The 27,083-nt window shown below is 37.5% G+C and overlaps 2 protein-coding genes across 5 annotated transcripts in view; one reads left to right on the top strand and one right to left on the bottom strand.

The window, feature by feature from the left end:
• The first annotated feature begins 810 nt into the window (after positions 1–810).
• On the top strand, positions 811–11,556 carry vps26c (VPS26 endosomal protein sorting factor C). Of its 2 annotated transcripts, NM_001200679.1 has the most exon segments (8): positions 848–962; positions 1,370–1,513; positions 3,153–3,302; positions 4,645–4,725; positions 4,851–4,925; positions 10,294–10,444; positions 10,725–10,877; positions 11,004–11,553. In NM_001200679.1, coding segments are annotated over 8 exon segments (894 nt in total). In that variant the 5' UTR covers positions 848–905; the 3' UTR covers positions 11,087–11,553.
• A 488-nt stretch (positions 11,557–12,044) lies between these two features.
• Positions 12,045–27,083, bottom strand: part of ttc3 (tetratricopeptide repeat domain 3) — a 49,183-nt gene continuing 34,144 nt past the window's right edge. For 2 of the 3 annotated variants that reach the window (XM_053687030.1, XM_017488992.3), the window contains exons 30-46: positions 26,875–26,931; positions 26,708–26,775; positions 26,453–26,608; positions 25,127–25,721; positions 24,948–25,025; positions 24,619–24,768; positions 24,361–24,500; positions 21,664–21,732; positions 21,391–21,487; positions 21,132–21,235; positions 19,925–20,009; positions 19,543–19,644; positions 16,573–16,856; positions 15,711–15,837; positions 15,202–15,360; positions 14,998–15,090; positions 12,045–12,604 (exon numbers count right to left, since the gene is read on the bottom strand). In XM_053687030.1, coding sequence (XP_053543005.1) covers positions 12,473–12,604; positions 14,998–15,090; positions 15,202–15,360; positions 15,711–15,837; positions 16,573–16,856; positions 19,543–19,644; positions 19,925–20,009; positions 21,132–21,235; positions 21,391–21,487; positions 21,664–21,732; positions 24,361–24,500; positions 24,619–24,768; positions 24,948–25,025; positions 25,127–25,721; positions 26,453–26,608; positions 26,708–26,775; positions 26,875–26,931 — 2,496 coding nt within the window. In that variant the 3' untranslated portion in view covers positions 12,045–12,472. The remainder of the gene's footprint in view (positions 12,605–14,997; positions 15,091–15,201; positions 15,361–15,710; positions 15,838–16,572; positions 16,857–19,542; positions 19,645–19,924; positions 20,010–21,131; positions 21,236–21,390; positions 21,488–21,663; positions 21,733–24,360; positions 24,501–24,618; positions 24,769–24,947; positions 25,026–25,126; positions 25,722–26,452; positions 26,609–26,707; positions 26,776–26,874; positions 26,932–27,083) is intronic. The other variant, XM_053687031.1, reaches the window with a different exon arrangement.

The following is a 27,083-nucleotide window of genomic DNA, read 5'->3' on the forward strand; positions in this document are numbered from 1 at the left end:
CGGTTTAATCATACTGGCCAACCAGGCAGACAGTGTGGTTACTCTTACAGATTAATTTAATCATAAAGTGTCGCATGGAAATCCTTCATCCCCCATTCTTCTTCTGAACAGCTGAGCTGTTTGTTAGCCTGATGATGAGATGGGTGTTTGACTCTCAGCTGAGTGTATGACAGGGAGCATCTGCTGCACTGCTCCTTGTTACTCAGTGTAATAGTGCATGTCATCAGACATTAGAATAAATGGAAACGAATCTTCTTCATGAGGCACAGACATAACAAACACAATAACTAAAATGTTTTTTAAAAAATGTCAACGCACATTTGTAGTGTCTCACTGTTTTTTTCTAAACAATTATTTTAAATAGATTTTACACTATACAATGCAAAGTACATTTTTAACATTAAAATGTAGATTAGGATTTAACTGAACAATTTCAGCTATTGTCAGGCAAAGAAGAAAAAAAAAATCACAATCATAAACAAAATAGCGCAATCCGGACAGAAAAAAAATATCAGTGAGCTGGTACAGTAGAGGAAGAAAAAATATATACAATGATCCGTTTGGGAGTCGGTTCCCTGTTGGTGTGTGAGTCAAATGACCCGCCTCACAAGAAAAGAGACAGAATTCCCATCACCACTTTCTACTTGGTCGTGTTTTCTATTCCTCTTTACCCACCTCTCTTTCTTTTCTTATATTTTATGTTGTTCTTTAACTTCTTCTATTCGGTTATTTGTTTTATTACTTTCTTTTATTTTATACAATTTCTTGCCAGTAAAGCGCCGCCGGTGTTGAACAGCGCGCGCAGAAACAAACCAAGTCATGTGATAGAAAGTCATCACGTGGTTCTGATCATCAGGAAGGAACACTACCGAAAACACGTAGTGGTCTCTACGGTGTTTGAGAAAATGAGTGTTACTTTGGATTTAAGGCTTAAGCGTGCGAACAAAGTGTATCTCGAAGGGGTAATGTTGCAATTAATGTGATATTCATATGCATTTTTTACAGTAAGTTGAGGCTTTGGAGGTTTCTGTAGCTGGGGCTTCGCTAATACATTGTATTGACATGGAGGGAGGAGTTATGATAGCAGCTTTTAATGTTTCATACAACAAACTTTCTCTTATGAAGACACAGAACCATTTCCTGCTCACAACCTGGAATGTTAGAAATCTGATTGTCATGAATTTATTAGTTACAACATGAATTTGATGCTGTGTAATGTAGGCAAATGCTTATTTATTTGTTAGGGCAGCTGATAAATTCTCCTTACCAGGATGTAAAAGCTCATAAGCTCTATACGACATATGCACTAGATATATGCCCATAGATCTTTATTACTTAACTTGTATCTTGTCCCCACCCTGTTTTTTAGGAGGTCCTGGCTGGAGTGGTGGTGATCACCAGTAAGGAAGCTGTGCAACATCAGGGAATCACCCTCACCATGGAGGGTCTTGTTAATCTACAGCTCAGCTCCAAGAGTGTCGGAGTCTTCGAGGCGTTTTACAACTCGGTCAAGGTAAGCAGTCACAGAATCTTGGTAATCATCTAATGTTTTCACTTTGGAATCATGCTCAGCATCTGATGCACCCCAGATGTTTAGATATACTTGGATTACATCTGGAAATCAGCGGTATAATATTTTTCAACATCTTCTAGATATGTAGGAAATGTTCTTGTCAGAACATGTATCAACGTAAGTGTTATTTCCTAATTTCTTAGACTGCAAAAGTATAGGAAATGGCTATTATTTTCCTTTAAACTTTGCTTTTGTGACCAGGACATTGGTATTTTGAAGTTGACCTATTTTCATTGAGAAAACAGGTGAATTTGCATCTTTTTGTTTACATAAAGTCAGAAAAAAACAGTAAATTCCAAAATATGTTGGTTTTTTTCTGACCTCAAATGAGGATTACAACAGTGTTGAAACATTGCTGGACACCTTGGAGTGTGATAAGTACGACTGGGAAGTCATTGTAGATGTCAGAATGGTGGCATTCCTAATGGACCTCCAAGGAGGTTTTAAAGAGTTTCTCTGCTATCTTTGTCTTTGGGAGAGCCGGAACACCAAGATGCACTACCAAAGGCGGGACTTGGCCACAGTGGACTGAGTTTGCTGTGGGGAGGAATAACGTCAAGTGGGAGCCATTGGTGGATCCCACTGGATTCCACTTGATCCCACTGGCTGATGCCACCACTGCATATCAAACTGGGCCTTATGAAACAGCTTATCACAGCTCTAGATAAGGAGTCTTTAAGGACCCTCAAGGGTTCTTTCCTAAGCTGCTCGAGACAAAATCAAAGCCAGTGTCTTCGTCGGACCACAGATAAAGAAGCTCCTGGAGTGCAAGGAAATCTCCAAGAAGCTCACTAGGAAGAAGAAAGTGATTGGAACAGCTTTGTTGCAGTGGTTCGGGGCTTCCTGGACAATCACAAAGTCAAAAACTATGTGGAGTTGGTTGAGACTCTGGTGAAGAGCTCTCAAAGTCCACATCCTTGATGCTCATCTTGATGGAAAACATAGGATTGTACTCAGAGAAGCAAGGTCAGCGCTTCCACCAGGATATACTGGACTTTGAACGTTGCAACCAAAGACAATATAATGAGAAAATGATGGGAGACCACGTTTCAGGGCTGCTTCGTGAAAGTGATTTACTATACAATGTAATTGCAAATCTCAGAAAACTACTCATATCTAAAACTTTTGTGTTCATTTATGATTAACTTTAGTATAAATACATGTTAATTTTGATTTATATGTTGTTGTTTTTTTCCTAACTTTATGTGAATGAAAAGATTCCAATTTGTCCATTTGCTCAATGAAAATAGGTCAATGTCAAAATACCAATGTCCTGGTCACAAAAGCAAAGTTTGAGGGCAATAATAGCCATTTTCTATACTTTGGAGGCATAAGCAATTAGAAAATAACACTTAATGCTCAGCAACACAAATTTTGTTTCATAGTGATGTGGCAAAAAAGATTTGACAGAAATGGGAGAATTATCATCTATTTATCTTGTGGTATCCTGCATTTGTATTGCATTGCATGGCTTACTATTGTTGTGGGAATATATGCTGGTTAGGAAAAATTGTTAAAATGAGAGGTGCATTTAGACTAAGTATCCTTGCTTTGGTTAACATGTCTCTGCGCTCCACAGCCCATTTCGCTAATCAGCAGTAACATCGAAGTGGCCAAACCGGGCAAGGTGCCAGGAGGCAAAACCGAAATCCCTTTTGAGTTTCCACTGCAAGTGAAAGGAAATAAAGTGCTGTATGAAACTTACCATGGTGTTTTCGTCAACATACAGGTAACTTTTTATTTATTTATTTATTTATTTATTTTTTAAAGGTAAGTTAGAAATTATGGGTTTAGGCACCTGTTACACAAACTGTATTGAAGTAGCCTCTGAAACACTAACAGCAAAATATTCCTTGAGAATATTTCTAGGGCAAGGCGACTAGACTTGTGTAATGTTGAAAGCGTTATTATCTATTGTAATCTATTGCTACTACTCATGTAATGTGATCTGTTGGAACGATAAGCTTTATTCCTGGAGAAAGCGCTACACAGTTGTCTGAGAAAGTACTTAAATGGCCTCATGTGCAGTTGGAGAATTTTGCATACTCTTCCCGCCTGTAAGGTCTCGCAGAAGGACTCGCAGGAATGTATAGATTGTTAAATATGTACGTGAATATTGACACTAAAGATGGGTGATAAAGAATCAATAGTAACGGGTTGTGCTGTAATAGCAAAATAATCAGCAACGGTGTCGTGTGGTGTGATTCGATGCAAACTTAAAGTCTTATCACCTTACCACCCTAAAGTCGATTAATTTCCAAGAACTGTTTTATAACTCTTATACCACAGCAGTTAGTCAACACCAACAATCGCTTACGTAATAGCCGTTCCCTCACTAGCTCATTTTTCTCTCTCTTTAAATTAATAAAGACAAATAAAGGCAGCTTGTTATGCTACCAAGAAGCCACAAGGCACAAAGTCCTCCTTCCTGAAGACTTAAAACATAAAGTTACAGTTTTACCTCCGAGTGCGACAAAGTGCTGACCCGGGAGACTCTTTCCATAAATGATAAATAGATGTCTCCTCACAGAAAACCTCACCATATGAACACATTTCACATTATACACATATTATGAGTATGATTATGTGGACCGTCCTCCATACAGGTGACTGTGTTAAAGTATTAACCGTACAGCAAGCAAACAAACATTAACTTGTGATTTGCCTTGCAGTCAGCAGTAGTGTCAGAGCTGACCAATCAAATTTGAGAACTGTCACTGTGGTACAAGACAATATAATATCACTATTGTAAAATTAATCACAATACAGTTTTCTCAGAATACCTAAAGTATCATCAGTCCCTTTCTGACTGACTCCAATGTTACAACCAATGATAAGTAGCTGTTTGGACTTTAAAGCCTTGCTTGATATCATTTGTATTTTATTTTTGTAGACGGTACAACTAAACAATTAATGTGGCACTACAGTTAAGCATAAATAGTGTATTGAAAAAAATGCCTCTAAATATCATGATATAATATTTTTTGCCATATCATCCAGCCCTAATTGATACATTAAACTGTGTAGTAGTTGTTCTTGGACATTAATCACCCCATTCGCCCTGTGCCCAGTATACTCTCCGCTGTGATATGAAGCGCCCTCTGCTGGCAAAAGACCTGAGCAAGACCTGCGAATTCATGGTCCATTGTCAGGTTAGATGTTGCTCAGCTTCTGTCGTGACCTACTACAAACTTTCTGTGTCGATGTAATTCAGTCAAGAAGCTACAAAAGAACTAATTATACAATATTTACCTTTATCTGCGGCCACGATCTGCAGCCACAGAAATCCAAAGTGCAGCTGACTCCTGTTGATTTCACCATCACGCCAGAGACGTTGCAGAACGTGAGAGAGGTAAAGACCCCTGATACCATGGACTCATTAAAAGGCCTGTTCATGCAACACTTACTTCTCATTCATTCTAAAGTATCCAATTAGTGCACTTGTTTTTTAATAGACATTGATTAAGCTCTTTGACTAACACTAGTGTTGTGCAATTGTCCATTCCATTATTAGGGCTGTGATATTGGTAAAGTTGACTACTTACTACTGATATGGAGCTTGGAGGCTGAAAAAAATATATGAATATATAAATTTTGGATATTTCAATTGTATACACAACACATTCAATAAAATTCTTTGTTTTTCTGTGGTGTATTTCATATATTAGCATTTTGGCTAATATATGTTCTTTGTTTTGAACTTGCTAGGAGTTAGATTTGCCCTTTAAAGATCTTATCATTGAAAATTACAGGTTACTGTTTTGAGATTAACCCCGCCCCACCCAGGTTCTTAATGTATCGTGATGCCTTCTTGAGAATGAAATTTTATGTTCTGCTCAAATAGTGAATTCTATACAGTGATGTGATAAAGTATCTGATTTCTTCTGTTTTTGTGTTTATCTCATACTAAATAGTTTTAAATCTTCAAACGAAATACAACATAAAACAAAGGCAACCTGAGTAAATACACAATACAGTTGTTGTTGTTTGTTTTTTTTAAATTGAAGCAAGAAAAAAAATTATCTAACACTTATCACCTTGTAACAAACCAATTGCCCCCATAAACGTCAACTCTGGTTGTGCCACCTTTAGCAGCAATAACAGCAACCTAACACTTCTGTAGAACACTTCCATAGGACCATAGAATTTACTCCAATGCTTTGGATCATTGTCTTGCTGCATAATCCAGTTGCGCTTGTGTTTCAATTTACGGACTGAAGACCGGACATTCTCCCTTAGGATTTTGTGGTAGAAAGCAGAATTCATGTTTCCCTCAATAATTTCATGTTGCCCAGACCCTGAAGGGGCACAGGCCTGGATGTGTCCAGTCCAGCTGAACTCCATTATGAATAAGTTTCATAGATTTGGGAAATTAGTAACTATGGGGGCAAATACATTTTCACACAGGCTCAGCGGGTATTGGATAACTTTTTTGATTCACTAAATAACATTATCATTTAAAAACTGTATTTTGTGTTTACTCAGGTTGCCTTCGTTTAGTCTTAGATTTTGTTTTAATTCCTGAAACATTTTAGTGTGAGATGTACACAGAATGGAAGAAATCAAATACTTTTTCATAGCACTGTAGGTAAAGTTCTAGCAAGTTAGGCTCTGCCAACATTAGCTTGCTTGTTATCTGTTTTCTGCTTAATAGGAGTTTAGCTATTTCAGCTAAATGTAACTTTAGATGCACTTACCTCATTACGGTTCATATCTTCCGTTTTGACGCCACTTAACTCCACGTATCTTCACTTCACTTAATGGACTCAAGTGTGAGAGATGACTGTGATTGGCTAAATGTTGAGGTAGACCACTCTGAATGCTTCTCCTTCTTACTAGGAATCCTGACTGCTTCACCTTTGACCTAAATAACATAAAATCTGTATTTTTGAGATTAGATTTTTTTTATTATTATTATTTTTTTATTTTTTTTTTGAGATTGTAATTTATGGTTCAGATATTTTTAGTGATTTGTTTGTTTTCTTACATTTGAAGCGTGTATTGGAGATAACATCTAATAATTGATTTATATCCGTACCAAAAAGATATCTAATTAGGGTCATTTCATGTTTCCCAATTTTTACATTTACAGAATTTTGGCAGACGCCCTTATCCATAGCAACTTGCATCTTTGAGTAGTTAATTCATTTTGCGCAGTTCAGAGTCAAGGGCCTTGCTCAAGGGCCCAGCAGTGGCAGCTTGCTGGCATTTGAACTCATAACCTTCCGGTCAGAAGTCCAATGTAACCACTTAGCTACTCTCAAAACTATCATCTCAACATTATAACCCTTACTTTTTAAAGGCACTCCTAGCAATTTTGAAAAATAAAGAAAAAACATTAGCAAAAATGTACATTTATTCAATAAAAACGAATTTTATATAATGTGATGCATATATAATTCAGATATACTAAATTCATATTCAGCTTCCAAACTCCATATACGGAAGCCTAAAAGTATTCTTTAACCAATTTAAACATAAAAAAAAAACTTTTTTCCAATTTTCCTAACCAAATAATGTTTTCCTAACTAAATATTTATGTACAGTGGCTTTGAAAAGTAATAAACAAAACAATAAATAAATAAAATCCGAACCCTAAATTCTAATCTCATCATTTAGCCAATGATCGTCATCTCACACACTTGGGTGATAATATTGGCACCCTTGTTAAATATGAGCAAAGAAGGCTGTGAAAAATTGTCTTTATTGTTTAACCTTTTGATCTTTTGTTTAAATTTTTTTTACAAAAATAATCTGCTCTCATGGATATCAAACAATTGCAAACACAACACGTTTATCAAAAAATATCTTTGTTAAATATAGGTGTGCAACAATTATTTGCAAAAATATATTTGAAGTATATTCCCATTGATATTTAACATTTTTTTAGTACACCTGGGTGACTAGGAACAGGAAATAACCATGACTTCCTGTTTCACAGGGGAATAAATATGAGGTAACACATAGGCCAAATTCCTTTAGTCATTCATAACAATGGGTAAGACCAAGGAATATAGCTGTGATGTGGCCAAAAAAATCTCCAAGGATCACAGCTGGAGATCTGCAGAAGTTAGTTGCATCTTTTGGTCAGAAAGTCTCCAAAACTACAATCCGAAGTCACCTACATCACCACCAGTTGTTTGGAAGGGTTTCAAGAAAAAAGCCTCTACTCTCATCCAAAAACAAACTCAAGTGTCTTCAGTTTGCCAGACACTACTGGAACTTCAAATGGGATCAGGTTCTATGATCAGATGAAACCAAAATAGAGCTTTTTGGCATTAAACACCAGAGGTGGTTTTGGCGCACACAGAGAGGTGCTTTATGGAAAAGTACCTCATGCCCACTCTTAAAAATGGTGGTGGCTCTTTAATGTTTTGGGGCTGTTTTTCTGCCAGAGGACTTGGACATTTTGTTAGGATACATGGCTTCATGGACTCTATCAAATATCAACAGATATTAAATGAAAACCTGACTGCCTCTGCCAGAAAGTTTAAAATGATCCAAAACATACATCAAAATCAACAGAAAAATGGTTTACTGACCACAAAATCAAGGTCCTGCCATGGCCATCCCAATTCCCTTACTCGAAACCCATAGAAAAGCTGTGGGGTGAACTGAAGAGGAGAGTCCATCAGTGTGTACCTCGAAATTTGAAGAATCTGGAGAGATTCTGTTTGGAGGAATGGTCTCAGATTCATTCCAACCTCATCAGGCATTATAGGAGAAGACTCAGAGCTGTTATCTTGGCAAAGGGAGGTAGCACAAAGTATTGACTAAAAGGGTGCCAATAATTGTTGCAAAACTATTTAAGAAAGATTCGGATAAACCTGTGTTTTGTTTGCAATTGTTTGATTTTTGTGAAATTTTTTTTAAACAAAAGATCAAAAGGTTAGACAATAAAGACAATTTTTCACAGGTGCCAATATTAGTGGAGGGCACTGTATAATTCGTAATTAAAGGCAAATAATTTATTTAAAGGCAAATCTTACTACTAGCAAATAAAAAATAATAAAGAAAAAAATGTAAATTTTTGAAATATTTTTTTTATGTGCTTCCAGACTCTAAAATTAAGTCTAAAATTATTCCGTCACAAATTTAAACATAAAGAAAACATTGTTCCAGTTTTCCTAAACAAATATTTACCCATGTACAATTGCTTACAAAAGTAATCAACCCCCTGGAATTTTTAACATTCTTAATAACAAATGATAAATACTGTACACATATTCTACCTGTATGTATTTGTTATTGCAAAAGTCAGAATGAATTATTGGTCAGCATGCATTTAAAAGACAGAAATGCTGCTTGCATAAATATTCAACCCTCCAGGTTTTGCAAGCTCCAGATGAAAAATGTCATCTTAACAAGGACTTGGTAAAAGTAATTGGTCCTCATCTGTGAAATATTAAAACAGCTCCCATTTTCTGAACAAAAAACCCCACCTCAGTTGAACCATCACTAAGGAGAGACTGTCAGTCTGAAGGAAAGGAGTGAGAATAAAGGCTAAGGAGCATTGTAAGGAAGTTGAAGGTAAGGTAATAGAATTTCATAACTTAGGAATAGGGTGTAAATTATATCTAAGAGGTTGGACATCCCAGAAAGCACTGTTAGATCAATAGTGAGGAAGTGGAAGCTGTATCACATCACCCAAGCATTACCAAGACTAGGCCATCCCTCAAACCTCAGCACAAATACAAGACGAAGACAAGTGAGGGAAGCCACAGAGAGGCCAACACTCACTAAGAAGGAGTTACAGAGTACAGTAAAGTGACTGAGCGTGGAGTGAAGCTGCACCAGAGAACCAGTTCAAGAGCTGTGCACGATTGAGGACTGTATGGGAGGGTGGCTAGAAAGAAACTATTGTATGAAAAGAGCCATATTAAAGCACGAGAGTGACCCAGTGAAGATGTTGGGTTTTTTTTGTTGGTGTGACAAGACCAAGATTGAGATGCTTTGTTTGGGCAAGTTTTTAAAGTGCTACATGTGGTGCAGGCCGTACCTCAATTAACACCATCCCTACAGTCAAATGTGGTGGTGGCAGCATCGTGCTCTGGGGACACTTTTCATTCTCAGAACCTGGGCTTCTTGTCAAAATTGAAGGGAGAATAGATGGAGCAAAATACCTAGGGATATTACAAGAGAATATGCTCCAGTCTGCTAAAGAAAAAAAGAAAGCTTGGGAGAAACGTCACCTTTAAGCAGGACAGTGGACCCAAGCACAAGGCCAAAGCAACAGGAGTGGTTAAACACAAAAAACTGAAAGTTCTACATTGGCCAAGTCAAAGTCCAGAGCTGAATCCCACTGAGAATCTGTGACGCTGGTTCAGTCAACAGACAAAATCCAATCAAACTGAAGAACCTGGAGCAAATCTTCCAAGAAGAATGGGTGAAAATCAGTGTGCAGTGCTGGTAGGAACATACCCCAACAGACTTAAAGCTGTACTGCAGCAAAAGCTGTTTTTACCAAGTACTACTGTGAAGAGGTTGAATACTTCTGCAAGCATCTTTCAGTTGTTTACAAATAATGAATTTTGACTTTCAAAATATATTATACGAGCATATTTGTTTGTAGAAAGAAAAAAAACCTGTCATGTAACACAGAAGAATATGATGACTTTTCTTGGGGTTGAATACTTTTGCACGACACTATACCTACATAAAACATTTAGTTATTTAAAGTGAAGTCTTGTTAAGGTGTTTTGTTGTTCTGTTCTTCTTAGAAAGGTTCTCTCCCAAAGTTCTTGATCAGAGGCCACCTCGACGCCACTAACTGTGTGATCACGCAGCCGCTCACAGGGGAGCTGGTGGTGGAGAGTTCAGAAGTCGCCATCAAAAGCATCGAGCTGCAGCTAGTGCGGGTTGAGACATGTGGTGAGGAAGTGTACACACAAACATGTCACGTTTTATCACATTCGTTAAAATGTAGAGGTGGCAATTTAGAGTTGTTTTGGACCCTAGCGTACATAGAATATTGGTAAATAGAAAAGTATACCATATGTGGTGTAGCATTGTGTTTTATGCTGTCTTTTGTTTTGAGAATAAAGAAACTCTGTAAATGAACAATATTTATTTGATATGTCGACATGTTTCTTTATATTGATATATTTGATTGATAGCTTTATTACTGATTGATGCACTTTCCTGGTTGCAGGCTGTGCTGAAGGCTATGCTAGAGATGCAACAGAGATACAGAACATCCAGATAGCAGAGGGAGATGTGTGTCATGGCCTCCCCATACCTATATACATGGTCTTCCCCAGGCTGTTCACATGCCCTACACTCGAAACCACAAACTTTAAAGTTGGTCAGTCTCGTCACTTTTTCTTATCAAATCATAGCTCTTTAAAATGAAAGTACTTATCATTTCTTATAACCTTTTTTTTTTCTTCTGAGAATGTAAACTAATAGTATGTCACTTCTTCATTTGCAGAGTTTGAGGTGAACGTGGTGATTGTTTTTCATGATGATCATTTAATAACGGAGAACTTCCCGTTGAAGCTTTGCCGAGTATGAGATCAGAGCCTGCAAATTCATTGATGTTTCCTGGAAGACTCTGGGAGTGGCATCGTAACTGTTTTAAGTGCCAGTCAGGAACCAGCAGGACGGCTTCAGTTACAGCTACAGACTGACCTGCATTTTGTTTTTTTTTGGCATTTACTGATTCCGATTTTTGAGTTCTTGGAACCGTTGTCAAAAAGCTACCATGCTTGTTCCCTCTTTTTATCTTCGGGCTTTTCATGACTGGGTATTTTAGTACATCCAGTACTCATGTCATAACAGAACTGCTTCACAATTTCCTTCTTATTATAGTATTTAATAGAAGTAAGTGGTGTGCATTAATTTGTGCACATTTATGACAAGGGAGGGGGGACACACCAGTGGGACCTTTTTATGTGGTACTTTGTGGCCCTTGTATAAACCATGTAGTACAAGAATAGGTTAGTACTAATGTTATTTGCATAAAATAAATCTGGTATACATCAGTTTTTTTGTTTAAGTTTGTCACAAATGTGTTTGTCTGTATTATGGCCATTATTGGTGGTTTGTGTAGAAAGAAGAAATCCATCTGGGTTTAATTAATAACACCTTTATAAGACTCTGCACCTGCCCAGTATCCAGACAATGTAATATATATTAATATTGCCATATTATCTTATGCTCCATGTAGATATGAACCAACAGAATCTAGGCAAATAGAAATGAGAAACATCTTAAGAACAAATTAGTACAATTACAGTCCACTTTAAAGATATGAATACTAATAATACCACTTACAAAGAAATCACTAACCCCCACTTTAAGTACTGTACAGTGACTTCCATATGTTTACTACATACTAATTTCCAGAAATATTACAAAAATCCTAGGAGCCTGCCTTCCAAATCAGATCTTTTTAATACAAAACCCTATTTTTGCCAGGCTAAAATGTATTTTAAGGTCACGGGACAACCACCCACAAATACCAAAGAAACAAAATCAGATTTTTCTTTATTTTCTAATGAAACAGCTAAAATAATTAGAAAAAAAATTAACATGAACATACTACTACATAAAAATTGATTAAAACATAATACTGATCGGTCCTAAATAATTGTGGATTAAGATGATAAACTACATGACAAAGAAGGGCAGCTAAATCCTAAAGCAAAACTGAACTTAATTTGCTAAGTTAATTTACAAATAACTCACCAATTAAAAATAAAATAAAAGTGGCAAGGAAATGGTTAAATGTGTCCCAATCATACTGTATATACAGTTTATATGCAGTACCTGCTTTATTCTGGTTACCACATTATATAGCAGATAATTGTGCTATATAATATCTTTATTAATATTGAAAATTCTATGTAATTGTTATACATTATGCCATTATTGTATAGATTGATCACAATTATACAGTTAAGAGAAGGTTTCTGTATGCACGTGTCCCCGTCGATGTCGTCCTGGCAGCATGGGGAAATCCTCAGGTAAAAGTGCATGCTCTCGGCAGGTGGGACAAGTGCTCTGCTCCTTCAGCCATGACTTGATGCACTACACACATGACAAAACAATACACTGATCATAACACACAGGCCAAAGTCTACAAATTAGGGCTTCCCGATCTCACAACCCACCATCTTTTATTGATCCCACAAAATGACCTTAACCTGCGACTGTGACCTGCTCGTGTAGACACAGCGGCGTCGGGCAGAGTAATTAATAATAATGCTAACGCTACAAGGTGGGTTTAATTCAAACTTCTTTATTAAATAATTCCTCACCAATCATAATCAAGAGCAGCAACTGTTCAGTCTGTAAACATACAGTAGGCTGCTGCTCTCTTCGGCACTCTAACAGAGCACATTCACTTCATTTAAACTCACAGTTGCCAGATAGCACTAGAAAAGTCAACTCCAGTTTCCATGTTCTGATTTAATCCCCCAAAAAACACATTATCAGCAGACATGGCAACACTGTACTGGGGGAACCCATCTAAAAGGAACAACTAATAAACAAATAAAAAATAAAACTATGAAAATAAATAATTCAATTTAAAAATGGATATTATAATAAAATATTAAATATAAAATATTTGTAAAAAAAAAATGAGACATGAAATCATGTGTAATCACTATGGGTTGCATTTAATATCAATTTGACATCAAGCTTAGTTGGCTTTTTCCTTAGAAGGCTATTAGCCTTTTAACCTAATATGGATCAGGTTTGTTTTAGTCTACTTTTAATTAGGAACTCACCCAATCACATCCTATATGAGATTATTCAGATATATTCACAATATACACAGCAGATCGAGAACTGGCTCCAGTCCAGAACGATGACAGTGGAAAATGTCTAATAGTGTAACTTTAAATATATTTAAGAGGAGCAGAATTTGAACACTGAACATTATTTTTTTTTTGTATTTGTTTACAAGTTTGTATAGGTTAACGGGGTTTTTTTTGCATACGGTCTGTAAATTAACTGAAAATACTACATTTAATTTATCAGAAGGTAAATTAATTTGTCATGGCTCACACTATGTTCTTAAATTCTGTCATAAATGACCAGCTCAAGTTCTCATGCGTACTTGTGTTATATTGTGGCACATTAAGGAAGGAAGGAAGGATGGATGGATGGATGGATAAAGCAGGCCCTAAACTTCAACTGTGCTCCTAAAAGAAATTGTTACAATAGAGCCCTGAAACTGGTTCTCACATTGCCTTGCCCCCCGACCCACCCCCACCCCCCCACCCCACAGGGGACGAAAAGATTCAGTCACACAGTAAATCCATATTGTGGAAAATGTTTTAAATCAAGTCTGGTGATGGTGACTAAGACGAGTGACTGATGTAGTTCGTTTATAGCATACGGTTAGCTTTTTTATTTCTGGCGATTATATTTAGGCTTCAAATTTCGGCTTCAAATTTCATAAAAGTTGTGTTCATTTGTGAAAATTATGTTGCTGGACAAAACATGTTACTGTTGTAATCTTTTGTTGAGCACAGAGCTTATTGTTTGCAATAATTCAAAAGTCTATGGGAAAATCCTATTGGGTTTTTGTCGAGGGAACCGGTGTGGTGCTAACTTCCGGGTTCCAGTACAAAAATGATGTCGTCCCTGCGACACTATTGGGTGATTTGGCCATCTCTCTCCTCCTGTAAACACGGTTACTGTCTTTTCTGCATACACCTGAATTGTTGTTTTCATTTGGTTGATGGCAATTTTATTTTTACTTATCCTATAATTTGGGTACAATTTTATTTATAATTTGCTTCTATGAGATGATGCACTTTAAGGATCAGTCTAATTTGATGCAAAGATTTGTACATGAGCAGGAATGTAGCACAACATGGAGGTGAAAGCAGCGGTCTGTTTATTTAAATGTGAAAGTGCAATAAAAATATGTTGTCCCTAAAAATCAATTAATAATCTTGATAATCCCGATTATTTTGATCAATATTGAGATCACAATTATTTATCATTTTGGCCATAATTGTGCAGCCCTACTACAAATGCCATGGAATTCTTATAAAATAAACTTAAAAGGAAGAATCCACACTAAATGACTTGCATATCAATATTTATAAATCAATATGGTGATTCTGAAATGGTACAAAAGATAGATGACTAAAAGTTGATTTTTGTTTCGTTTAAATTTCTTAAAACTGACAAGTTGCTCTGTTTTGAATTTGGTTAAAGTTTTCCTACAGTTCCCACAATGTTGTTCGAATTGATTTCTACCTAAAGCAGGAGTTTCATACTCGCATTATACCTGGGCCATACCAGCATTTTTGAAAGACTTTGAAAGGTCATAAGCTAAGGCTCTATGTTTTTTACTGTATTATCTAACCTATTGATTAACACAAATAATCTGCTCTGAATGCAGGATACAACTTTTCTGCGAAAACATTTTCATTACAATGAAAAATGAGAATAAGTCTCACCTCTCTATGGAAGCTATGGCGACACTCCAGCACACACAGGTCCTCCGGCACCATATCATCATGACAAATAATGCAAGGGTCCTCCATGTTCAGCTGAAACGAGAGAGAGAGAGAGAGAGAGAGATTGATTTCAGGGTAGTGCATGAATACACAAACACAGTTGTGGCTGAAGGGCCGACGGTATAAAATGCTCCAAACTCTTACAGCTCTGGAAGACTTGCGATGTTGAGAGGACATGCTTTTCCACACATGTGCAGGTGGGGGTGTTGCAGTAGCTCTGGAGGAATCAGTGCTAGGAGTTGGACTGGGTACTGCTAAACCTCTCACTCCAGCCATATCCCTACTCGTCGAGTACATCTGCTCCTTGCAGAAACACCATTGTTGATCAGATATGCCATTGTTACACTTCACTTACATACAAGTGTTCTATAAAGAGTGATACGAGTGTATAATATAAAGTCATTGCTAAATATGTTTCTTTGCATGGAGTACCTCTTTATACACATTATATTTTCAATGAAGACAAGCCTATACACACACTTTTAAGGCCTCCTCAGATGCATTTATTTGGTTTCAGACCTTCTCAGAGTGTGCGCATTTTCATACTTAATTTGTCTGAACCTTTTCTCCAAAGGATGGTTATGCTGTGCAATGCAATAAACTGTTCTGTATTTTGTTTGTTTTTTAATAGGTTTTAAGAACTGCTGTCTTACTTGTGAGTGCTCCTGGTGGTCAAGGATGAGTTGAGCAGTTCTGTTAATCACATCTTCATACTTCAACGTGCTCAGACTGCCAAAATTCACAGAGCGGACCTCTTGAATAAATTGTGTCAGGACCGATCTGAAAACACGCATAGTAGCACGTACAAGTTACAAACAAATAGGAAACCAAACTGCTCTGAACGCTGAAACGTTCAGTCCTATGGAAACACTGTCAGACGTTTTCAAGCTCAAGTGTCAGACTTGAAATAATTTACTCAAATTAATTTCTCCATGAACAGATCAAAATCTAAACCACAACTGAAAAACTGCATTATCCAGTATCATCAATAATCCTCCACAATCTCTCATGTGCAATTATCAGACAAATGTAGGAAGTGTTACTACAGTAAAGCCATATTACAGATCACTGACACTACAGCTTGATCGATGTAGGTCCATTTACTAGCTGGGAGTTTTCATCATCAAGAATATAACACTCAAACATGAGATTAAAGTAAAAATAAATCAAATAATTTAGTTAATTGTTTAGTAATTAGTTAATTGTTTAGCTGTTTAGTAATCCCCCAATAAAACTATATACGAACACTTGTTCATACCAGGCTCCTTTTTTTTTTCCTTCTTAAAAGAATAGCAGTTTTTGTTTCAAATTTATGTTTATCAACAGCTATTTTTTTCCCCCCAAGACAGTATCCATCCCCCGCAACCCACCAATTAAAATTCAGGGACTCACATTGATATTATTGCCTGTGTTGATGGCATATAGGCTACAGATGTGGTGAGGTCAAGGTCAAGTTGAAAAATTGCTAACAGGACCACAATGATATACAGATGTGCACAGATGTGAGAGTCTCACCTGCTGTAGTGAGGGAACATGGAGCTGAGACGATCTAGGATCCTCTCAAATACAACGAGGGGCTGTGGAGGCTGAACTGGCCCTGAGACTGCAGGGGGCGCTGGAGCAGCAACTTTCTCACTGGCTGCTGGAGGTGTGTGCATGGCCTGGTGCGTGTTTACCGACATGTGTGTTTGATGTCTGGCAGGATGCTGCTGAGCTCCATATGGGGTGTGTGGGTGTGCATGCTGCACAGGGAGCTGCTGCAAAACTGGCTCCTGATTGGATAATGGATGAAGAAAGGCCTGCAGGACAAATAATTTAAGTTAAGCTTAATTGCTAACTATTAAATAGCCCAACACAGGAATGAACAACAAAAAAAAAAAGAAAAAGGGGGGGGCACCATTTTAAAAAGCACTATTATCCATTGATTTACACTTCCCTTTTTTGGACATGACAAAAGAAATCTGCACAGCACTGTAAGTGGAAATATTGACTTAAAAGAGTGTCAAAGAGAGTACACCGAGTGCCATGTTTCCACCGAGGAGTACACTATTGCAGTCAACGTCATCTGGCAATGTTCAGATGCCTACAGTCATTCTCTATACATTGCACCCCCCAAATGAAAGAAAAACCCGATTGAATGAGTGGTGAAACCTTAACATCGTACCATGCTCCGTGACGTGTACAGGTTTTTGTTCGTTTGTTTTCAAGGACTATGGAAAAAGTGTCATTAAAACATATTCTTATACATTATAATAAAACAACCAATTTTGTGTGCTGCTTTTTCCAGCCATTGCTTCGTCTTCACGATAACATCAATATACTCCAGGTGAGTTACAGGAGCACTGTTGCAAACAACTTCCAATGGAAATTCGCTAAATGTCCCTGGATGATGTCATGTGCTAATTAGCATGTTCATTACATCATCACGTCGTATTTGCATTCTGCCAAGTGCCAGCCCTTCACATCTGTTTACCTCTTCTACTTTCTGTGCTCACATGCTGCATTTTAATACAGCCGAATTCCCAATAAAGCTGTTCTCTGATATTTTTTCTGTTTCTGTTGTCAGACAACGGAATGAGTACGAAATGGTCACTGAAACGCGACCTGTTAAGAAACTACATGATAACCAGCAGTCACGTCCAAGCTGCTGCTCTGCACTGATAAAATCCTGATTTTATAAAAACATGACGTCGTCTGACAAAATCACCAGACACATCAGATTTAATACAATGGTTGTGCTGTGTTTTTGGTGATATTTATATGTAAAATGATCACTCAGAGAAAGTTAGAAGTGAATCAATGTGCTGCCCTGCCCCACAATGAACAGAGTAGCTGCAGAGAGAGGCGTCTTTCTGGGGGGAAGCAGGACCTCGTGCTCGCGGCACAGTACTGGCCACTCTCTTCTAGAGAAAGTAGCTAAGGTCTGTCCAAAAAGTCGCTAAATTTGTCACTAGGTAAAACACTTTAAAGTTATTTAGCGATTTCGTATTTTAAATAATTCAAGCACTTTTTGAGCACCTCTAGATAAAAATGCCTATTTAATGTTTTCCAGTACTTCAATTGCAAAAAGCCAAATTCAAGCACCTTGTACAAACCCTTAGTGTATAAAAGTTGTTGAATAGGCCCATATGACCTCGGATTTGGATCCATGTAGCAAGAGCAAAAGACTGAAGTGAACCTGACAGGGGCATGGATTTGCAGACACAACTCAGCTGGCCGTGTTATAATAGATACAGTGACTAAATTCTCCATTAGAACGCATGATCGGTGGCACGCCAGCCAACATGTATTGCAATTTGTCTTTTCATCTGACGGAGGCAGCAGACTACAGCTGTGTCTGAAATCGCTCACTCACTTCACTATTCCCTATATAGCGCATGACGTTTGAGTCCACTATATGGGGAAGAAGTGAACGAAAAGGAGTGAGCAAATTCGGACGCTGACGCAAATACCATACGTCAGAGAGCACTGTGTCACGGACTTTATTGCTATTGTATCGTAAAACAGTAAAGTTCATTTTCTCACCGTTAATTTGTCACATTTATTGTATTAGTTGATAGAGAACACAAACTGCTTGTCATGTTTATTTACTATTAGGCTTATAACGTATTCATTAAATATAATAAATATTTTTAAATTAAAAAAAGAGAATAAAAACACTAGTGTCATTTATTTTAAAAACGTAGAAAAGAACTAGGGTTTCATGTCAGTGCCCTCAAGCTGACTCCTGAGGTAAACCTGCCACAAAAATATTTCAAACAGAACAACTTTACGGCGTGCTTTGTTAGCGCAAAGATCGGTAAGAAGACATTAGACAAAATGCATCCAGCTGTTAAGTAAATAACTGACAACAAGGTCCTTCCAACTCCTGTAAGAAACAAATGCAACTCATATACATATACACACACACACACACACATAATATATATAAATAAATAAAATCCCCCCACAATCTGCTTCTGATGTTGCTGTCCACCATGTTTTTTTTTCTTTTGCATTCTATAGCCATCTCAAGTTGGAGCATGGGAAATAGTGCATTGGTGAGTGTACATCTTGAAATCAGAGTGTATTGTGGGTATAAATGAATGAAATAACGTAGGGAATTAAGTAGTTCACTCATAATTCAGACAACACTACAAAATGGCCAGCACCCCATATAGTGTTCGATGTGAACATTAACTGAAGCTTGTGTTCTGTTTCTACATGACCATGTATTGCACTGCTGCCACGTGATTGGCCGATTGGATAAATGCATGAACGTACAGGAATACGTGTTCCTAACAAAACAGATGGTGAATGTATAGGGTAATGCATGCTGGGTATTGTACCGAAGGCTCACTTGTTGGACAACACAACGATACAAATCTGAACATATTAATGTGACCTAGAACACATTCAAAAGAGATAACTTAATAGAAATGGTAGTTTAATGCAATCTTGCTCAATGGCAGATACAAACTAACAGCTATCAGAGGGCATTCTTACCGGTACTAGAGGAGGAGAAGGGGTGCTTGGTACGCCAACTGCAGGGAGAGAGGACAGGCTGGTGCCGTTTTTCACAAGCTCAATCTGCTCTTCATACTGGGTCTACAAACACATACACATTTCCTGGGGGTTGGACCTTACACGAATGGTATTGAGCAAAATTTTTTAAATGAGCCTTGTCTTGGTATGACACATGGTAATAAATAAAGCCAATAATGGCACATCTACATCCATTTACACGGAGTAAAAGAGGAAATCAGTGGCACAGTCTAGGATGCAGTGGCGTGGGGCAGTCACAATTTTTGGTATCACAATAAGCAGACAAATAAATCAAACTGATTTTAACAGCTAAAAAATCGTAAAGAGACAATGGCAGTCCAACCTCGATTCTGACGATCTTCTCCTCAACTTCCTGTACATATGATTTCCAGGCCTCAATGATGGAACTGAAAGAAGCAGATGGACATCTGTGGTACAAGAGAGAAATAAATAACTGAATCCAAATGAATGTGAAGGGCAAAAATAATCAAGTCTCACATTAAGATCAATATAATGAATAATTGATAAATTCTATCTGACTGCTTTCAACCTCACAGAATCTACTTTGTACCAGGAAAAGGAGTCAGATGTGAAAATATGAGACAAGGCATGCTGCACCGCATGAGTAAATATTAAGGCTGGGCAACGTAATCAAATATCAGCATTGACGTAATTGCTTCTAATCCTTTACACTCACTCACTCTTGGAACGGAACATGGCAAGAGAGAAGTGTCATTTAAAACAGATTGTGAAATAGTCCAACAGTACCCAAAATATTTGCTGTCAATTTACACAGGACAAAAATACGACAATACTGTCAACAATACTACTTGTTCTACTTCTCTGCTCAGGTCAGATATTTCCACTAATCGTGCGCAATTATAGTACTACACATGGGACCCTCTGGGCTTTGTAGGTTGTAAGCAACCAAAGAAGCTTATAAAGTTGTATAGGTTTTTTAGTTTTCTATTGAACATGGTCATCTTAAGCACCCTGAAAGAAAAGAGTAGCAAAGACCTTTGAAAGTTTTAAACGTATTTCTGGGCATATTTTGCACATCTCATGTAGTATCAATCAAAGCAGAATTTTTGATACAGAATTTTAAAAAAATAAATAAATAAATAAATTTTTATATACATGAGATATTTATTGATTGGTTGAGAATTTCTTATGGCCACAACAACTTAATTTAATTATTATATACACACACCTCACATATACAATTCCAAATTCATGTACTTATTATTCCCACTAAATATTTTTGTTTATATATTATACATATATAAACAAATTGCTTTTAGTTAAAATATGTCAACTTTAAGGGTCATTAGGACACAATTTAATCAATTTTGGACTTTTCTTTTTTTACTTATGTTTTTAAAGTTCATCAAGAATTTAAAAGAGGAATTATTTATATAAAAAAAAACAATTAATTAAAAACCCCAACAAAAAAAACAGACATTTGCCAGCACTCTACACCTTTACAGAACACCTCTGGCTTTTTAATACTGAGAGGCAGGGAGCTAGCCCCCTGCACCGTGTGTTCTTACGTGGAGGACATCTCAGTCACGCGTTTTATAATTGCCTTCCCATCTGACAAGTACTTCCTCAGACCACGCAGCCCATGATCCCGCCGATTTTTCAGGATGGTCACCTATACACAGCAAATAGGTTGTTATCAATGTATTTAAAACATCTGGCTTTATGTCCAATGAGTTACAATGCAGAAACAGAATTTTAAATAAATAAATAAAAACACAAACAAACGAACAAAAAAAAAAAAAAAAAAAAAAGGAGGTGTGCTCTTGCCTGTCCTGCCAGTGATCGACTGGCTGCTTTTGCACACTGATCCCTACATTTCTTTATTTTCTCCTCCAAACTCATCTTCTCAGCTGCCCATTTGTTACTTCAGGGTAAACAATATAGACATTTACAATTAAGACTTTTTAAAATCAGCACACTTCAAAACTACATTGAGGCACAGATTCTCCACCCCCCCCCCCCCCCCCCTTTTTTTTAAAAATAAAACTTCCATCATTTGAAGAAATAAAAGTGTGCAACAAAAGCTGTCATAGTACATACCTTATTGCAAGGAAATGCTCCAGATCAATCTGATACTTCACATTCTTATCCTGGATTAACTTGGACATACTGCACAGCACAGAAACAGAGCAGTCAGGAAACAAAGATCAAGCAGATTATATTAAAAATATTCCCCAATATCAGTACTAAATAAAACCTCGAAGGAAGACAGACAGACAGACAGACAGACAGACAGAGGACAGTTTCAGCTTTTTCTTGTTTGAGGGAAGTTTGTGTGAAATTAGTTCTCCAGTGATTAGTCTCACAAAGCAGACTCAACATAGCTTGAGTTCAGGACCAAATTCCCACTTGACCAACTAAACAAATGCATCTGCTCTGTCACATTCCAGCACAAGACCGTGTCTAAAAGTGAACTCACACTAGAGACATTTGTAAAGTGCTGATGGTGTGACAGCAGTTACGTTACGCATCTTTTTATGTTACCTCATTTTCTACCTTTCTAACAAGCTCTCCCCATCACGCAATATCAAGGACGACATGTGCTTTCTCCAAAACAACTCGAGTCGGTGCACCTTTTCAAACCGCTGCTCATGACAGGCTACAGATCAGCTGAATACACACAAAGGAAAGCACTAGCTGACCTCTTCCTCACACATTAGCTCACAGATGCCCATCAGCAATTAGTGTCACTCTGATTGACATGGGAGAGAATACACCATCCCAACTATTGGCACGGCCAATTTTGCCACAGATGGCTGCGGCATCATCGGGATTCTTTTCTGTTGAGTCACTCAAGTTTCAATCTTAAAGGAGTCATATGATGCTTTTTAATGGTTTCCTTTTGTTTGGGTGTGTAATGTATCTGTTTGTTTACAAAGCTCATAGGGTCCCCCAAAGGGATTTATTCTATCTTACAGAACACCAAACCTGCCCAAAATGCAGCGTTCACAAGTCCAGATATTACTTGCGCAAACGTCTACATAACTATGAGAAATATTAGCATAAGAAGAAAGACGGCGAAACTTCAGTGAATCGTGTTGGCTCCATGTCATGGAGATGCTGTGTGTTTCGTTGCGAAAGCAAAACCCCTTTGTTTGGCCTTCAGAAAACTAACAAAATCATTGGTTAATGTTTATTTACAACACTGTTTCTGAGCGGTACAACCCAAATGTTTGCTTGTGCACAGCACATTTCATGGAGGACAGCTTCCTGAACCTGGGAGAGTACAACGCAGGCTATACATGAAGGCTACTCCTGAAAAATTCCCATTTCACTCAGACAACCTTGTGCTTCTGAATCAGAACCTGTAAGTATGTTTGATTATTTTAAGTAACTGCTATGGACTGTTCAAATGTGGAGTTTTTGCTAACGTGCTAGCTAATGTTTTGATATTCAGCTGTGGGAATTTTTACCTGTAAACGTACAGAGTAACGCACATTCCTGTGACACCGTTACCTGTTTGTATTGTGTGCATTTTTGTTGATTTCATAAGCAAAATTAAACAGTTATATCATCATATCTGAAAGGTAAGAGTTACAAAAGACGAAAAAAAAAAAAATTACTACTGTGAAACGTTCTGCTCAAGTCGTGCATGCAAATTTGGTTTCGATTGAGCTGCTTGATCATCCGCATTTTCTGAATCTTACTCAGGCTCAAACTGATACAGTAAAACTGACGTAAGGAACTGTGTTGCTTAGAACCTTAGCGTTGCTTTAGAAGTCTTGGAAGCTGAAGCTCGCCATTATGGTAAGGGGTGTTACATTTCCGACACACGCTTGAGGTTTTTCGCTAATCACAACGCAATGGGTCAGCTGGCCAATCAGAGAACTCTAAGCTTTTCAGAAGGAGGAGCTTTGGAGAAACATCGTGTTTTTTTAAACATCAAAGCATGTTAACCTATTCTATTACACCCAATAAACAATTTTTTTAAAAATGTTTAAAAAGCATAATATGATCCCTTTGTGTCTCCAATAGAGACACAAAACTCGAGCATGCATACTGTGCTTGTTTCATGTGTCCTCTCTACCCCCCCGACTCACTTGTGCATGTCAGTGAAGAGTAATCTCCACAGGAATCCATCAAGATGACACAATCTCACTTTATAGATGCTATGAATTTTATTTTTAAAATCAATCTACGAAGCTAGTATTTATTTGGAAATGTGTTTGCACAGTAGCAATAATGAGTGGTAGTCTATCATGGAGAGGATGCAAGGTCTGTACTTTGACAGCTTCAATAGTACCTCTTTGAAGCTAGGTATGTGGATGAGCTGTAGCAGTGATGCAAGCACATAGGGCTGAGTGATAAACTGGGTTGAAATCAGCAAACAATTATGGAACCCAAGCAGAGGGACATATCAAAAGCATGCAGTTTATAAGAAGTACAAGCAGTCACATAATTAACACGTTACCATATTTGGCTATTGTGTGAAGATAATGTGGAGATGTGTGTTAAGACAAAGTTGCAATAGTAAATGTATCCATTTACAGTGTCAAAAATATGCATTTGCCTCCTTTATATCATCTCTAGGAAAAATCAATTTAAATTTAAGCATATTTGTATCTCTCTCCATCCAAGTAATCTTGTCCTACTAATTTTTTTTTTCTTTTAAAGCAAAAACAAATGCAGTAAACATTTTGGTTACCAATTTACCTAAAATTGAATATTAATCCATCACGTCCGAACTCACGCTTTTGCATACTATATGTTTCATTAACTGGTATACGGATGTCTCACCTGTCCTGAAAATCCCCCAGCTCTTTGATTTCACCCTTCAAAACCTTCAGCCTCTCTTGGTGGTCTCTCTTCTCCTGCTGATCTTTCCGTACCTCATCCTCAAGCTTTTGTTGGAACAAAGTCAATTCTTTGTTGGAAATCTGGAGAAGCATGTGCAAGAAGTTATTTAAAATAAATAAATAAAATATTTTTTAAAAAAGCCTGTTTCCCAAAAAGTTTGTAATGAATCATAAAAGAAATGCACAGTGAAGTCTCTACCTCTATGTGCTGATTAATGTCCCTCACTTCAGCATCAAGTATAGAACATGACTCCTTTCTTTTGTTTTGAAAAGCCTTAAGCATTTCCCTCATATTTTGGATGTGTTTTTCAAATTTTATGTTGTTTTTTTCTGTTTGGGTCATATCTCCCTAGGAGGGGGTGGGGGGGATAGAGAGAGAGAGAGAGAGAGAGAGAGAGAGAGAGAGAGAGAGAGGTGATATGTTGAGAAAACAACAAAAATAAACAGCAAGTCACTACTACCAGCACTATCAAATCAAGGCTGTCGATAAATGAAAAGCAACCAATTAACACTGGTCATGAAACTCACTCTGTTCTTTTCAAACTGTGCATATGGTTCTGTATTAATTGCAACATCATCTCTGGTATCTTTGCTACCCCAAAGTGTCTGAAAGGAGAGAAGAATAAACCTTAAATTTAGCAACTGATTAAAAAAAAAAATAAATAAACAAAATAAATAAATAGTTAGTGATTCTTGAAAGACCTTACCTGAACAAAACTAGTCTTACTTTTAGGACATGCATCTTCTAAATTAATATAATTATCAGAGCTGAGAACCTCAGTGTTCAGTGCATTCATTAGCACACCGGGGAAGTAATCAAGACACTCTGCTCCATCAAGTTCTAAAGTTGCAGTATCAGTCAGCTCAAATGCACCATTTAAATTCAGAGGAATCGAAGGGACAAAAGCATAGGGACTGGGGAGAACAGGACATGTAGCGTGGTCATAAGATTCACTGCTGTCTTCCAGACTCAAATGTTTCAACTGGGGCAGGAATTCTTTGGCTGTGGGGTTGAGATAGGAGGATCCTTTAGGCTCTGAATCATCGAAGCTGCAAGAATGGGAGGGAAAGTTGGGAAATAGAGAGTCATCCACATTGTGCTGCAAGCCCACCGCGTGCAACGTCAATCCGACGAGGTGGCCATGCATTACAAATCTGAGAGATCCGAGCAGGAAATGTTCAAGTCCTCCAGCAGCGTCGATCTTTTGCTGCGCCTCAAGGGGAAAGTTCTTCAGCTCGCCCACAAGCAGTGGGTCTGACACCTCAAGAGGTCCATGCTCCTCCAGAATCTGTGCAAAGTAACTGAAGACGGGAGAAAAGGACACAGGAAAGAGAGTGGGAGACGAGATAAAAAGATTCATTCACAATGGATTTTTTAGTGGACTTCAAAAAATGACAAAAATTCTATTTATCTTGTATGTGTATAGTTCAATTCCCAGCTACAGAATATCAAACCAATCAGTCTTCAACAATGAAATTTTATCATGTGAACAAAGTTAGATTTCATGACCGCTGACTTGCAGAAAGCACATACAAGTGCATGTCTGTGTATAGGTGGCAATATCATAAGCTAGAAATTCATTAGCTAGCCCACCGGGCAAGTAAAAGCTCAGACGTGTCGCCCAGGCCTGCATTATGCCCAGAAGCCCAGTTAACCCTGCTAAAAAACCTGTAACTAAGACAACTCGTATCAAAAGCATGTGTAGCTTATGTGCATTAACACAGACGATGGAAAACAAGTTAGAACTTGAATCCCTGGGGGCGGTGACTTTATATAGCCTCATCACGCTCTCTCATTACCCATAAAAACGTTATTCGCATCTGGTTATCATCTTTATTAGTACTCCACGAACTACACAAAATTAAGGAGGTGATCAAGTGTTACTAAATATAAAACAAAAACATATCAATCATTTATGTAGGAGTAGTAAAAAACCCCGTGACTGTCATAACAGCCTATTGAACATAGCCTGCTTTTCCTGGGCTAGGAATTTGTCAACTAGTCAAATGATAAAGACTCCTTAATTACTCACTCATATAAACTTTCTTTAGTTGGATCTGGGTCATTGTCCAAATATTTCTTATAGCGGTTAGAGCTTCCAGGGTTGACATACTGGCCCTCAAACTCTGCAACCTGCTCCCTCAAAAAATCTGGAACACTAAAGGGATCACCACCATGAAGCAGCATCCTAGAGACAGACAGACAGACAGACATTCAAGTGAATGCTACATGCAAATTCCCATAATTCAATTTTAACTAATCAGCAAGAAAAAAAGTTATAAATTACAGTGAATCTTCCTCAAAGAAGAAATCGTCCTCTTCATCTCTTCTTATTCCCGATAGAAGCAAGACAGACTGAAACACACAAAAACAAAATCACAAATTTTATTTTCTAATTAAACATTAAAAAGAGTTGCCCTGGATCAGTCTTGATTCAGGTATAAAATCACTCACCTTCGGTTCTTTCTGCTTCTTTTTTCGATTTTTGCTTTTACTCCTATAAACAGAACTCTAAAACAGAAAATCAATTTATGACATGAGAAGAGCAAACAGCACAATCATGTTTATGACAGAACACCCCCTGAACTCAGCAAGATCTTTTCAGAAGGAAATTATAAAGTGTCTCGAGTTTGTCGCGACGGGCAGAGAGCCAGCGCACACAA

Source organism: Ictalurus punctatus, chromosome 16 (genome assembly GCF_001660625.3).
Source record: "Ictalurus punctatus breed USDA103 chromosome 16, Coco_2.0, whole genome shotgun sequence".
Lineage (NCBI taxonomy): Eukaryota > Metazoa > Chordata > Actinopteri > Siluriformes > Ictaluridae > Ictalurus > Ictalurus punctatus.